This window comes from Centropristis striata, chromosome 2, assembly GCF_030273125.1.
Source record: "Centropristis striata isolate RG_2023a ecotype Rhode Island chromosome 2, C.striata_1.0, whole genome shotgun sequence".
Lineage (NCBI taxonomy): Eukaryota > Metazoa > Chordata > Actinopteri > Perciformes > Serranidae > Centropristis > Centropristis striata.
In genome coordinates, this window is record NC_081518.1 from 20635194 (window position 1) to 20650289 (window position 15096).

Consider the following 15096-nt stretch of genomic DNA (forward strand, 5'->3'; position numbering starts at 1 on the left):
GGACCCTTTTTCCCCGCTTTTCCCAAAAAGGGTCCTATGTTCCCTGGTCCGTTACTTTTTCCACCATTACTGCCAAATTCCAAGGTAAATAGGCCTGTGTAGGCCTAGGGGCTTTTTGATGCACATATGCAAATAACCCAACCCTAACCCTAAAAGGGAAAAGCTAAGCCTCCATGCAAGACAATATGACTAGGGGTGGGAATATACAAACATGAGTAATCCTAGATTTAAAAAGCAAACTGCAAAGTAACCAGAAAGTGGCTGCTGTGCAAATTTAAGTTTTGCAGTGCTTGACGGTAGGCCTGCTGGCCATGCTGAGAGTCTACAGTAAAGATTGATTGTGGGGAACAGCTCCCCTGTATGTATCGCTACAGGGGAACATAGGACCCGGGGAACATAGGGATGACCCCCATGCTAACATGCTAAACAAAGTTAGTGAACATAAGCAAAACTGCTTGCTGATTAGCATGAGTTGTTAGCAGGACTGGACTGAATACAGAACAGCTTACTGTTGTACTAGTTGCTCCTGCGCTCATGTCCTGCTGCCATCCCATTACATGATTTTTAACTGCAACATGCTTGGTGTAATCAATTGTTACATGCCCCAATAAGGTGGGCGGAGGTCCACTCTCACAGACCCATAAGGTTTGGACACACCTACTCATTCAATGTTTTTTCTTTATCATATTTTCCTATACAAATTATACAAAGTATAAGAAGGCACAAAATTCCACAAATTAACTCTTGTCAGTTGGAAACCATCCCAGGTGAGCACCTCATGAAGCTGACTGAGGAAATGCTGTCAGGAAAACTGTCATCAAAGGAAAAGGTGGTTACTTCAAAGAATCTAAAATATACAACATATTCTGGTTTTATTTTACTGCATAACTCCATATGTGTTCTTTTATAGTTGATATAATTTGAGGTCTTCAGTATGAATCTACAAAGTTGAAAATAATAAAAAAAAGAAAAACCATTGAATGAAAAGGTGTGTCCAAACTTTTGACTGGTATTGTTTGTCAAAACCTGGACAAACTAAATCTTTGCAAGTCCAGATGCCACTAAACCCTTTAACATCAGCGGTGGCATTAATAATGAGCAGAGCATTTGTGTGTAAAATAATGGACTGTCCTATGAATGACGTGCCCGAGCTAAAACATTCCCTGACTTTTTGTCCTTCTCATAAACACACTTGCATTGACAATATTACAACTGCAAAGTTGCAACAGAATATCGTCAGTTGAGTTTATTCCATGTAGAGGAAAAATAAGTGGATCGTCAGATTAGACCAGACTTCATTGTCTTCAGAAAAAAGGATACTCATTGTCAATGTAGGCTCTAAAAAATGCTGAACATGTCCTCAGTTGGCAGAATGACTCTTTTGATACTCAGACAGTGTCACAAGACAGTTTTCGTCACTGTTAGTCAGACTCCAGAGATGGGAGGAGTTTTAAATTTGCTCCTTTGACACAATTGTTCCAGCAAAAGGTTCCAGAGGCTGGTGAAACAGTCCTCAGGGCCATAAAGGAATCTTCCAGAGCTTTGTTCCCCTCTGCCCTTATATAAGAGGTATGTTCAGTACTGTAGACTGGAGTCTACACCATAGTCTCTTTGTTGGTGGATTTGCAGAGGGTGTCTATGGACAGGGTCTGTTGGCTGGTCGGGCTGTGGGCAGGCAGGGGAATCTGCAGTCGCACTCTCTGCTCAGTCTTCTTCCACGTCTTGAACAGATGCATGTGGTAGCGCACAGATACCTAACAGACACATAATCATACGTGATGTTTCAGTGCGGCTTATAAGGTCAAAGGTCAAATTACTGTATTGTCAAATAGACAAAAAGAAAAAGGAGCAGAAGCTGTGATCAATGTAATCTTCAATCCATTAGTTTTGAACATGAGGTTTTCTGTTTTGACAAACTGTGTGAAAACAATTGAAAATTCACCAGTTAACATCTACTGTTTTGGTCTTGATTGAGCTTGTGTGTAAAAGGAGTTAAAACTAATTTTAAATGTGTAAAATGTGTGTATTTTGTGTCAAAAGAAGAAGAATTGTGTTAATTGTATCGCCCACACAGGCTGATGTTGTGGTAACTGTGTGAAGAGTTTTGAAAAAGCGTTAAAAGTATTGAACAACGGGTCATAGCGGTTGTGAAAAACTGTAGTTACACTGTGTGATTTTGAGCATGAAATTAACTGTTTGGGGGATTATGTGCTTCAGCTGTGATGTGAGTTAACAGTTTTGAAAACGTTTTTAAGGTTCTGACAAACGGGTCATAGCAGTTGTAAAAAACTTTAAGGCTGCAAACCAACAAGGAGGGTAAAATAAGCATAACATGTACTGTGTGAATGAGAACTATGGACCCTGAACATACCACTGTCCAGAAGACGTATATGGTGAAGAGGGCCAGTGTGAGGATCAGCAGGCCCAGGGCCTCCATGCCGTTGGTCCAATAGAGGTCCATAGCTCCCTGAACACACAGCCATCCTGATAGGCTGGCCAGTGGCGTGATGAACAGGAAACACACTGCATCACCACACAGCGTCCTCCTCTGCTGTTGCATGGATGGAGAACACAACCACTGGGAAAACAAAGAGGTAGGTGATGGATGGTTAACCCTCTGGAGCACCAAATTCAGACTTCTTCATGACATCCAGACTAGAAAACAAAGCAGCGCTACTGTAAATTTACCTCTAAAGTTCTGGCTGTAAACTCCATGAGGCCAGTTTCAGTTTGATGATGATATACCAAGTAAAACTGGAGACAAGCTCAAATATATTTAGTATAAAATGATAGAACTGGATGTAACCCTCTTATATGTTATATTTGCAGCCTTTGTTCACATTTGCAACATTAACAATTCTTTATTGAGCATGATAGTGTTTTGAAAGTAAAAAAAAGATTCAAAATCAAATTTCATGTTGGACTGAAGGACTAAAAAATACACAAAATGACCAAAAAAACACAGAATAACTAAAAAAGACACTACACAACAAAAGACAGAAAAATAACCACAAAAAAAGACACAAAAAAGACACAAAAGACACAAAATGACTTACTAAGACACAAAATGCAAAAAAAATACAAATACACAAATTGACCAAAAGTGTTACTCTAAACACACAAGACAAAAATAAAGTAGAGTCACACTAGAATAAAATCCAGAGTTGGATGACCTTTCTTGTTTCTTGTTGTTTTTTTTTTTTGGTTCAAAATGTTGATCCAGTAAGTCAGAATAAAAAAACAATTATTATCAGGTCATATAGGTGAGGTTGTGCTGGAAAAAAAATACCAACATGGCATTTAAACACTTTTGAAAGTGATGTATACAGGCAGGATGAAAAGGATTCAAAAATGGACAAAATAGCCCAAAACTCCAGAGTTAAAAACACTTCACAAAAGGTCAAATACAACATCTGACCAGCAGGTGGTGCTAAATGCTTTGAATTCTGTGAACTATTGAGAGCAGATAGTAGCAGTGATACATTAGAAATTCTATATTATATCATATTACTACCTTTATGATATTATACTTTAATATACATTGATACATATATATTTTTGATTGGTAAAAAATGCCCTTGAGGTGAAATACTTTGTGTTGGCAGTGATTTTAATCTTTTAAACCTATTTTGCTGAGGCTACAGGAGCTTTTTCAGTTGGCTCTGACCTTTGACCCTGGGATTGCTTCAAAAGGCATTCACAAATGAAAACTAATGCACTGATTGTAATTCAAGTCCTCCTTCCAGATAGAAATGTGGGTCATATTAGTTACATGTACAAACCTATGGTTGTGCGTGATAAAGTGAGTTTACTTTAATGGTTATTTGTAGATGGATTTGATTAAATGTTTGACCAGTATAGATTGGTAAATGCTATAATCATCATCTTGTTTGTTTGCCTTGAGACTACAGACATAATATTGTGTGTAAGTGTGATAGACTAGATCCTTGATTACTGGGGCACAGTCTTCAGGCAGAAAGGCTTGCATGACTGCCTGACTATTTGACACAAACTTGTGTAAGCGGAGGTTAGACTCAGCTTCAGATGGTTTGCTGTGCAGCAGCCAGGCAACTGGAGAGAAGAAGATGAATGCGAATTGGAGGGAGAAGAGCTTCCGTAGTGATAGATGAGAGCAAGTTCAGACACAAAAGAAAGGTAAGCTTGTATTTTGTTCAAAAAAATTTCAATTTCTGTTTGGTGTTGTACTGTGCAGTACTAAGTAGTTGTTAAAACAAGGACAAGAGGGTTTAAAGAAATGAAAGGGATAGTCCACTCAAAAACATCTACAAGCACCAAAGTGATTGCGACTTTAACATTCTCAAATGTTGCATTTAAGATGGACTGCCTTTAAGCATGACATTTTGGTTATTTTCAGTATGGACTTGGACGATTTGGAAAGGCGTCGTCGCTCGTGGGTCTTTGGGATGATGGAAGTCAGGTGGTCCCGTAGACACCCTGTTTTAAAACTGGTTGAAAATCGATCCAGGAGGAGATTGCTCCCAATCATTAGAAAATATGTTAAACCTGGAAGTGGAATCATTAGTTATTGCTGGCATTCCTACAACCGGTTGTCCCATGACGGCTACATACACTAGCAGGTAAATCACAAGAGGTATTTTGTCCACCCTGGGACTGGTGCTCATACATGGCACATAAAACGGGCATGGCGGACTTATAAGGAGGATATCGACAGGTCCAGGGGGAACCTGACAGAGAAGGCCTTGAAGATGAACTTAAGGTTCATTGAGTGGAACCACTGGCTCGGGAAAGAGCATAGGAAGGGCATTCTTGGACGCTTATTTAAAGACATAAGGGCATTAAACAAAGTGTAACCAGTGATGAAGTACTGTACTGCATTGTGTTCACCTCTGTTATCAACGTTTTCCGATTGAATTAAACACTAGTTAAGTTAATAAATTTACTTTATTGATTCCGCAGGGAAATTTGTATATTCTTTATGGTGCAAAGGCTCAAAGGCTTTCTTTTATTGTACAGCTTCTACTTACTCTATAAATTGGTCTTACCTGGTAAGATTGCAGAACATATTCAAAAAGCAGATTTATTCCAAAGGATATTGTAAGAAGATGGTAATAGTACAGGAACAAACAAGGCTTCCTTTTACAGTACAGTTGCACCTTACTTACTGGGTAACTTTCAAGGTTTTACTTGATAATGTTTTGGAATGTATGTGGTACAAGTTCTAATTACTGGGTAAGTACCTGGTAATTACTAGGGAAGTATGAATTATTGCCAGGTAACAATGACACGGTATACCGTACATGTAATACCACTAATAATTACCAGGAAAGTACATGGCAATATCATTGAAACAAAGCAAGCTTCCTTTTACAGTACAATTCCACCTTTCTTACAGGGTAACTACTCTGTATAAGTCCGATATCACCCAGATACTTACCTGATAATTATCAGGGAGATATGGGAGTTTTTGCCAGATACCATGTTCAAAACTGCACACCCTCATGGTAATATCATTGAAACAAACCACACTTCCTTTTACAGTACAGTTCCACCTTCCTTACAGGGTAATTCACAAGGTTTTACCTGATAATGTTTTGGAATGTACGTGGTACACATGTGTTATTACTGGGTAAATACCAGTTAATATCTGCATAAATATATGGGGGTTATTGGTAAATTGTAACTACTGGGTAATTAGAAAGTAATTATTAGGTACTTACAGGCAAATATCAGAGTCATTACTACCCCCACTGTCACTACACAGGTTGGTTGGTAATACATAATCTATAATTCCTGGTAGTTTTCAGTATATATCTAGTAAATACTAGGCAACTTGTTGGTATTTACTAGGTAAATACCAGGCAACTACAGGTAAATAAGAGGTAGTTACCAGGTAAATATGTGATAATTTTTAGTAAATACCTGGTAAGTACCAGGTAAATATATAAAGTTATTATCACCCTAACAAAGTCACATATAGACACATTCAGTGGGTTTATTGTCTACAATATGCAATTGCAGGATATCTACCAGGTAATTATTGGGTAAATACCTGGTAGATGTCAGGGGAAAATAACAGGTAACTTGTTGGTATTTACCAGATAAATATGTAATTAAATACTGGGTAATTACCTGGTAAGTACTTGTAATGACAAGGCAATTACATATAATTACCTTGTATTACTTGTAAATACATCTTATTACCAGGTATTTACCTGGTAATTACGGACTGTAAAAGGAAGGGTTACATTTGTTATGAAGTCACGAGAAAAAAGTCAAAATGAAAAAAAAAGTTGAAATCATGATAAAAGGTCAAAATGAGAAGAAAAAAGTTGACATAAACATAAAGTTTCCTTTTCCATTGCATTCCAGATTTGACTTTTTTCCCCATTTATTGTTCTTGAACGTTTCATTTAATGTTCGGCATAATTACAGACTATAATATCCAGTAATTGTCCTGCTTGTCTAGTTATTTTTTTTATGTGTGTGCAGTAATACAACCCTTATTCCTACATTTGAAACATGTATTATGAATATGGATGAAAAAGGTCCATGACTCCATGTGCACACACCCACACAGGGCTGAGAAGTCACTAAGCAGCCAAAATAGCAATAAGAGCCATGATAGTGCACCATGTGTGCAGGAGATGTCTAACCCCTCCAGAACAGACACATTCAGCTGTATTACATTACTAATGTGAAATAGTGTACCTGTGTTACGGTGCATGTGTGCACACGTGCTCAGCCGTGCCTGACAGCAGGCTTATGCTGTTCACCGTGTAGCTTAACCTGGCGGAGGACATGGTGCTTAATCAGCAGATTACTGGCTGTGACCCCACATGCAACCTGGTCTTCCTGTGAGGAGGACACTAATACACTCTCCTGCACTGCGCTCTGCAGAGCAGTAAGGGAGGAAACACCATCTAATCTGGCTCTCAAGCTAAGTGGCTTTAGGGGTACAGCAACAGGTCCTCCAACGTGAAGGCAGCAACTCACCAACAGGCTCCTCCTACTGACGCTGACATCTCCTGTCTCATTGACAAAACAGAGCACGGCCAATAGATATGTGGTTTGTCATGTTCTATCTTTAGCTGAATGTAAACCTTATTTCAGAGGGGTTTATCATATTAAAGAAACCCTTTGATTTGGAAAAAAATCACTTATTTTATTTTTTTTATTTTTAATCAATCTCACTTCTGTTACAAGGCGTAGCCCTAAAAAAATGTACAGAGCCAGTCCACCTTTCTCTTTCTTTCTGTTTCTTCCTTTGCTTCCAGTCTTTTTGCAAAGCTTAGCTAATTACATCCTGATTCTAGCTATGTTCTTAACTGATAGTCTCCTCATCTCGCTTGTTGAAAGAAAGCAAATAAAGTTGTCTCCCAACACGTTGAGCTCTTCCTTTAAATGACTAAAAGTGACACTTAAGTGCATACTTAAATTACTATTAGATTTTTTTTAAAGTAGTTATATATCACACACAGTAACCAAACTTGAAGATACAAAGGTCTTAAAGATAAACAATAGCTACTCAATAAAACTGAGGCAACAGATTGCACGCAATATTATTAATTAAATCTAACTATGTTACAAGTTGAGTTAATAACTTAACAGGAAGTGCCTGTCAATTAAAAACAGACTAATTCTATTGTGTTGGATTCATTCAAAACTCTCTTGATTAAGAATAACATACACATAAAGATTCTATCTCAAACATTTTTATATTAAAGTTACTTAAACAACTGCCTCAAAATCAAGGACGCATTTATATTTTATACATTTTATCAAATATATTAAGTAAAATGAAATGACTACAGAATTATTTATTACAGTGTGTGCTTAAAAAAGAGAAACCTATTGCTCAGATTGCCTGTACAGTAAAGTTTTAAAGCCTAGACAATTTTTAGCATCACTGACTGCAGAATTGTGGCTTTGACATTAATTTGAGCAGAGACAGCATAAGCAACAGCACATCTAAAGATGATATTACATTTCACTTTCCAAATTGACAACTGTACCGCTGTACAGTTGGGGACACAATGTCATGCAGTCAGTCAGGGTGTTAACATACATCTAGGCGGGCCATCTAGTACTGTATGTCTGTATTAATGCAAATTAACTAATTTAGTTCTCCATTAGTTGCATTTATTTGTTCCTAAAACAAGTCAATGGCCTGCAGAATTGTATTAAGGTATTGAAAAAAAAAATGTTCAGGGCCCGAGGGAAGCAGACGAAAATGGAGGGATGGATGGATTACTTTTAGTCGCTGAATGTAAATAAAGCAAGACTGAAAAAACAGTGATGCCTTGAAATGTTTATTGAAATGTTGAAATGTTTATTTCAAGGACCACATGAGAAAAATATGTTTTCTCACTGAGCTTTAGTGGTATGGAGCAAGGTTATTATAGTTAACGAAAACGAAAACTAGAATTGAAAAAACATTTTTTTTAACTGAAGTAAAAATAAAAAATAGAGTTTTTTTTTTGTTTTTTTTTAAACGATAACTAACTGAAACTGTATTTTGTGGTTACAAAACTAACTAAAACTAACTAAAATTATAGTGAAAATGTCCTTTGTTTTTGTCTTTGTCAACTATTTTCATACGTAAACCTTTTTGGTTGATATGAAATCAATTTCATCAATCTGGTTTTATGACTTAATGAACTTATTGGGGCTGAGATGGATCAGGCAAAGGAAATAAATGAAACATTTATTGTGACTTATTGAATCTTGCACCCAACAAATACCACCAATAAAAAACACTAAAACTTTAAAAACTAAACTAAAACTAACACTAAAACTTAAAAAACTAGCAAACACACTCTAAAAACTCATTAAAACTAACTGAATTTAAAAACAAAAATTGACAACGAAATTAAAACTAAAGCTAATGAAAAATCCAAAACTATTATAACCTTGGTATGGAGCCATATCTGTCATTACTCATTGTATATATACAAGTGCATCTCAATAAATTAGAATATCATAGAAAGTTTATTTATGTCAGTAATTCAATTCAAGTGGAAATAACACATTGTATAGATCCATTGCACACAGAATGAAACATTGTAGGTCTTCATTTATTTAATTTATTCTAATTATAATGATTATGGCTTACATTTAATGAAGACCTAAAATTCAGTGTCTCAAAAGATTTGAATATTACAAAAGACCAATTTAAAAAAGTATGTTTAATATAGAAATTATGGGCTCTGAAAAGTATGTCCATCTATATGACTCAATACTTGGTCAGGGCTGTTTGACTTGAACTAAATGGATGGAAATGGACTTTTCCATCATATTCTAATTTATTGAGATGCACATGTACACTGTAAAAAAATAATCTGTTTAATTTACGGTAAAATACCGGCAGCTGTGGTTTCCAGAACTTCACCGTAAAAAATACAGTGAGTGGGTTTTCTCCCCTTAATTTAAACGTAAATATCAGCAAAAACTGTAATTTAAACTGAATATTGCTGTTATTTTTCAGGTAATTGTGTCATTCATTCACACAACATTAATTTGCATGAAAATGTTATATTTTTACAGCATTTTTCCAGTTTATGGCAGAAAAAAAGTTTGTGCTATTCTTTGATTTGCTTTAATTAAAAGTGTCTATTACGGTGATATACAATTTTTAATTTTACGCCCTATTTCTGATGTGTTTGACTGTAATTTCTACAAACATTTTTTACAGTGTACATGAAAGTTGAAATCTCAAATATATCAATGCCTTTTATAAATTCTTGGACAAATACAACCCTTTGAGACTTGGATGCTGGGAAGCAGCATGTGGATGAGCTGCACCGTCACTTAATGACAGTGCAGTGTATTTCAGGGGCTTACCTCAGTAAGAGGTTTTGGCAGGCGCTCCAGTGCAAACTGGTGGTGGCAGAGTTCACAGTGGCCACTATTGGAGGCGGTGAGCCAGTGCTCCAGACAGGCCCGGTGCACCATGGCCAGGCTACCAGAGCACTCGCAGGGGGACAGCAGCTCTCCTGAGGACTTGCCTTCATGGCAGATCCTACAGAATGGCTCCTCGCTGCACAGATGGAGACAGCCAACAGTTATGAGAGAATAGAGGGTACACACAGTAAAAACATGTATACCTTCCCTCACTGGAATATATTCTATTTGATTTAAATCTAAGTGAAATTACAACATGCTTTCAGAAGAGTCCAAAGGAACACCAGGTGGAGTAATGCACTGCACACTGTCCTTTCTCAATACATTTCTTTCACTGAGTTTTGTCAACACAATCAGATAATAAATCCATTGAACAAGGAAATCCAACCCTCTTCAACAAAACGCAAATACAATATAGAGCCCTGATTAAAAAAACTGAATGCTAAAAAAATGCATAAATTAGAATATATTTACAAAAGAAAGGAAGAATCTGAAGTAAAGTAAGAATCTGATCCATCCTGCAACAGAGAGAGAGAGAGGAGCCGTCCACTGCTGTTTTTTTGGTCCATCAAGGTTTTGTGTAGCGGATGATCTGGGTATTTCATGATGGCCTGGAACATCTTGACAGGTCATCTCTCCACCACCTCCTCCAGTGAGTCCAACCTGGCTCCAACCACAGAACCAGCTCTTTAGACCAGTCTGTCCAACCGCCTTGCATCTCTGTGTCTGATGCTGCCTCCCCAGCAGACTGCAGCATTAAACAACACACTACCACCACAGACTGATAAAACATCTGCAGCATCTTACTACAGATGTCAAGAGATCTGAACTCCAATTAGTCCAACTTGTTATAAATGGTAAATGGAGTGCACTTATATATCGCTTTTATCCAAAGCGCTTTACACTACACACTACTCTCATTCACCCATTCACACACACATTCATACTGATGGCCGAGGCTACCAGGGCACACTGGTCCCACCGGCCACCATTGGAAAGTCATTCACACACTGGTGAACGCAGCATCGGGAGCAATTTGGGGTTCAGTATCTTGCTCAAGGATACTTCGACATGTTGGCTGCCATGGTCGAACCACCAACCTTCCGATCACTGGATGAACGCTCTACCAACTGAGCCACAGCCGCCCATACTACACCTAGATACTTATAACTTGGCAGCACCTCCATGTCCACCACACAGGTATTCACTGGCTGAAGGGGGGCTTGAACCTGCAGAAATCTATGATTATTTCCTTAGTCTTTTAGGTGTTCAGGAGGAAATAGTTCTTGTGACTCCAGTCACTGAAGGCTTTTATCAGATCCCTATATTCAGATTCCTGTCCATTCCTGATACAAGTGTCGTCTGAGTACTTCTGGGTGTGGCAGGACTAAGAGTTGTATTTGAAGTCCCCTGTGTACAGTGTGAATAGGAATGGAGCCAGAACAGTGCCTTGTGGAGCCCCTGTGCTGCTCATTAATGTCCCAGAAACACAGTTCCCCAACCTGACATACTGTGGTCTTCCTGTCAGGTAATCTGTGATCCAGAAATTAACTCTTAAAACAAGATAAATTAAAGCTGCAAACAGCGATGAACTGGCCCGAGCAGAGTGCACTGCAAATTATTTGTTTCTTACCAATGTAAAAAAAACTTTAGATTTAGAAGTGTTGGATAATTTATCTTGTTTTAAGAGTTAATTTCTTATTTTAAGTGTTCAACATGCTAATTTCTTGATTTAATAATCTTAATTTAAGAAATCGTGTCAAGTGAAATTATCTGTCCATGCAGCAAGATCATTTCCCTCAGATTTAGTGTTTTTACCTTGTTTTTAGACACACCTTTTTTGCAGTGTGTGTGTGCATACAATACATCCTCATAATAAACAGCTAGACAGAAGAGATCAGACTTACCTATCACTGATTGCTGAACATTCCTCAGTGGGCATGTCTGTGTGCATTGCTTCCTGGTTGCAGCTGTTGAGTTCCTCCTCCAACTTGTGTTCAGGTACTAACTTGACGTCTCCCACAGGTCTGGACACCCATGGGCCCAGGGCTTCCTCTGCTGTCATGTCTGCTATATAAGGGGCCATTCACTCATGTCAGGAGCGTCACATCTGTGAGCGGACACACACAGGTACAAGCATGTCAAAATACAAGTTTACATATACATCACACTATCCATGTGTTCAAAGATAAGACTTTTACACATTTACTGAATGGATGTGGGAACAGTTACTTTGAAACCAAAATGTAAACTCTTGGCAATTCCTGGATAAGTTGAGAGATTGTTAAAGGCACAATTTATGATCCAAAGTGCCACAAACAACACATTCTTTGATACTGATACCGAACACTAGACAACTACTAAATCTATAAGATACAAATATGTTGGTGCTGTTAAAGAGCTGTTCACATCAATGTTTGACATTTATGCATGTTTTCCTCACATATATTTTCAATGATGTTCATTCATTCATTCATTATCCTTCTCCGCTTATCCACACTCGGGTTGCGGGGTGCTGGAGCCGATCCCAGCTGACATTGGGCGAGAGGTGGGGTACACCCTGGACAAGTCTCTAGACTATCACAGGGCTGAGATGTAGAGACAATGGTGGACAACCATTCACACGCTCATACACTCCTATGGGCAATTTAGAGTCACCAATTAAACCTAAGTGCATGTTTTTGGACTGTGGGAGATCATGCAAATTCCACACAGAAGAGCCGCAAGGCTGGAGTCCCATCGGCGACCCTCTTGCTGTGAGACAAGAGTGCTAACCACTAGACCAGTGATTCCCAACAGGGGGAGGCCCGACCCCCCCAGGGGGGCACCAAAGATCCACAGGGGATTGTGAAGCCCTCTTGATTTTAAGGGGTGTAATAAATCTAATGTGTTAAATATAGATGAGTCAGCATTTAATTCATTAGTGGGACAAAAACAACTAAAGAAGGGCTACATTAAACGTTTATTAATTTATTTAAATAGAAAAATCACGATAGAAAAGTTAAAAAATAAAGGCTTTATCGCGAGAATAAGGACATGTGTAACATCCCTCCTGCAGCACAGGTAACCTCACCTATCGGTAACCTCACCTAACAACACAAACACAGAGCTAACCCGGGGGGGGGTTTACAATGGTAAAAATGTGGGTCCCTCAAGAAAAAGGTTGGGAACCACTGCACTAGACCATTCAGCATAGACAAAAAAAAAAAAAAAAAACTAACATTGAGGTCACTTTGCTATATGCATATAGCTGTAGGTCTATGGGGAAATATATGGTAAAACAATAATATAATACAGATTTGTCCTTTAATAAAGTTGCATAGTTGTACCAATAATTGCACCGAAATATGAATATGTGGATATAGAAAACCTCCATCATTAATTATGAAATGAAGAACTGGAATATGTGTGTTCAATCACTGTCATTTATGTACATTGTCATATTTTTCTAAATAAATGATAAAAATAAATATCTCTCAGAATGTGTTTTTCTTTCTTTTGAAACAGTTCTCACTCTGTGTGTGTGTGTGTGTGTGTGTGTGTGTGTGTGTGCATCAACACCGACCAGGTATTATGTTGGTTATTTTAATGTATTGAATTACATTTTGTGTTGCTCTATGAAAACCATGTCCAGCTGTTATTGTTATCTAGTGAAAACAAAAGCCATACTATACACATGTCATCATACATCATACTACTAACCATTGCAGAGAATACATGAGAATAAAAACATAGTGCAGTCTCCATAAAAGAGAAGAGGTAAACATCACAGGCTTTATGCTGGTCTCTTTTTAGGAGAAATATTTGATCAAGTCATCAGAGTCCAACTCAATGAGTTCAGATTTGTATTATCTGACTGTAGAATACCAGCCTTTCCCTTCTCTAACAGATCCAAGCCTCAGCTAACTGAAGCATGACAAGTGTCTGTATCTGGCAGGTTGAGGCACAATACTGTAGAAGAATAGTGAACTTTACCTACACTGTAACAAATTTCTGTAAGAAAACAGCCAAATTGTTACAATAACATACTGTTTTCCATTAAAAAGGTATTATACTGTAGAAAACAATGCATTCTGGGCAATATTTGTACTTGCCGTTTCCCATAAAATATATGATATGTATATATGTGATATTTTCTAATTCTCTTGTACACATTTTTAATGGCTGTATTTTACTTAACTAACTCATTCAGTATATGGTATATTAAAATGACTGAGGTTACAGTGAAGACAGCGCTTAATTCATAGTGATTGGCTTTCAGACAGTAACATGCTCTATTTACAAAAAATGACTGCATTGTATAATGCAACAAATTCAGCAGTTGCAATATTGTTTTAGTCTACTGTAAAAATCAATTAAATGCAGGATTTTACTGTAATTGAGTATGTGGTTTTATCACAGTAACATTCTGTAAAGTAGAGTAAAATTAACAGTAGAATGCTGGCAAACCTGCTGCCAGTATTTTACTGTTAATTTACAAGACAATTGTTTACAGTGTACTTCCAAGGTGCATGGAGAAGAGAAAAGAGTCTGAAAGCCCTAAGCTGAAACACATTGGTCTTTAAATAAATTAGGTTGTAGAGTCAGATAACAAGTATGATAAAAAAAAAAAAAATAGATATAATGATAAAACATACAAAGGTACACATAGTGCTACACTGTAAAAAATTTTTGCAGAAATTCCAGTAAAACACTGTCAAATTGCATCAGAAATAGGTTGTAAAATTGAACATTGTACATTACCATAGTAGATACTTTAAATTACCGTAAATCAAAGAATATCATAAAACTTATACTGAAAAAGTATACTGCCATAAACTGTAGAAAACACAGTTTTGCTGAAAAAATATAACATTATCATGTACAATTGATGGAGAAATACCGTGATGACACAATTATCCTAAAAGTAATGGGATTATTCAGTATAACTTATAGTTTTTGCTGATATTTACATTTACATACGCTACGTATTTTTTTACAGTGAAGTTCTGGCAAACACAGCTGCCGGTATTTTACCGTAAATTAAACAGATTTTTTTTACAGTTTATTTTTCTACCCTGTGATGCGGTTCATCAGTGCCTATAATACCAGTGCATCGCTGGCTTTAACTTTTACAAAAAATATGATATGCCCAACTAAAATATTATTCAAATTGTAGACCATCTTTTGATCATACACTGTAAAAAAATTCTGTTGCTTTTACAGAAAAAAATG

The 15096-nt window shown here is 37.2% G+C and overlaps 1 protein-coding gene across 1 annotated transcript; it reads right to left on the reverse strand.

The window, feature by feature from the left end:
- Positions 1–993: 993 nt before the first annotated feature.
- Positions 994–11968, reverse strand: LOC131991259 (E3 ubiquitin-protein ligase MARCHF3-like). The gene is made up of 4 exons (XM_059356606.1): positions 11790–11968; positions 9823–10027; positions 2372–2578; positions 994–1754 (listed from the first exon to the last, which is right to left on the reverse strand). Exons 1-4 carry the CDS (start codon positions 11966–11968, stop codon positions 1596–1598), a joined length of 750 nt encoding a protein of 249 aa, XP_059212589.1. The 3' UTR covers positions 994–1595.
- Positions 11969–15096: the final 3128 nt, after the last annotated feature.

Coding starts and splice junctions, on each gene's coding strand:
- LOC131991259 (XM_059356606.1), bottom strand. CDS start 11,968: ATGGCCCCTTATATAGCAGACATGACAGCAGAGGAAGCCCTGGGCCCA. Junction 10,028..11,789: donor TGTTCAGCAATCAGTGATAG/GTAAGTCTGATC, acceptor TGGCTGTCTCCA/TCTGTGCAGCGAGGAGCCAT. Junction 2,579..9,822: donor TGCCAAAACCTCTTACTGAG/GTAAGCCCCTGA, acceptor TTGTTTTCCCAG/TGGTTGTGTTCTCCATCCAT.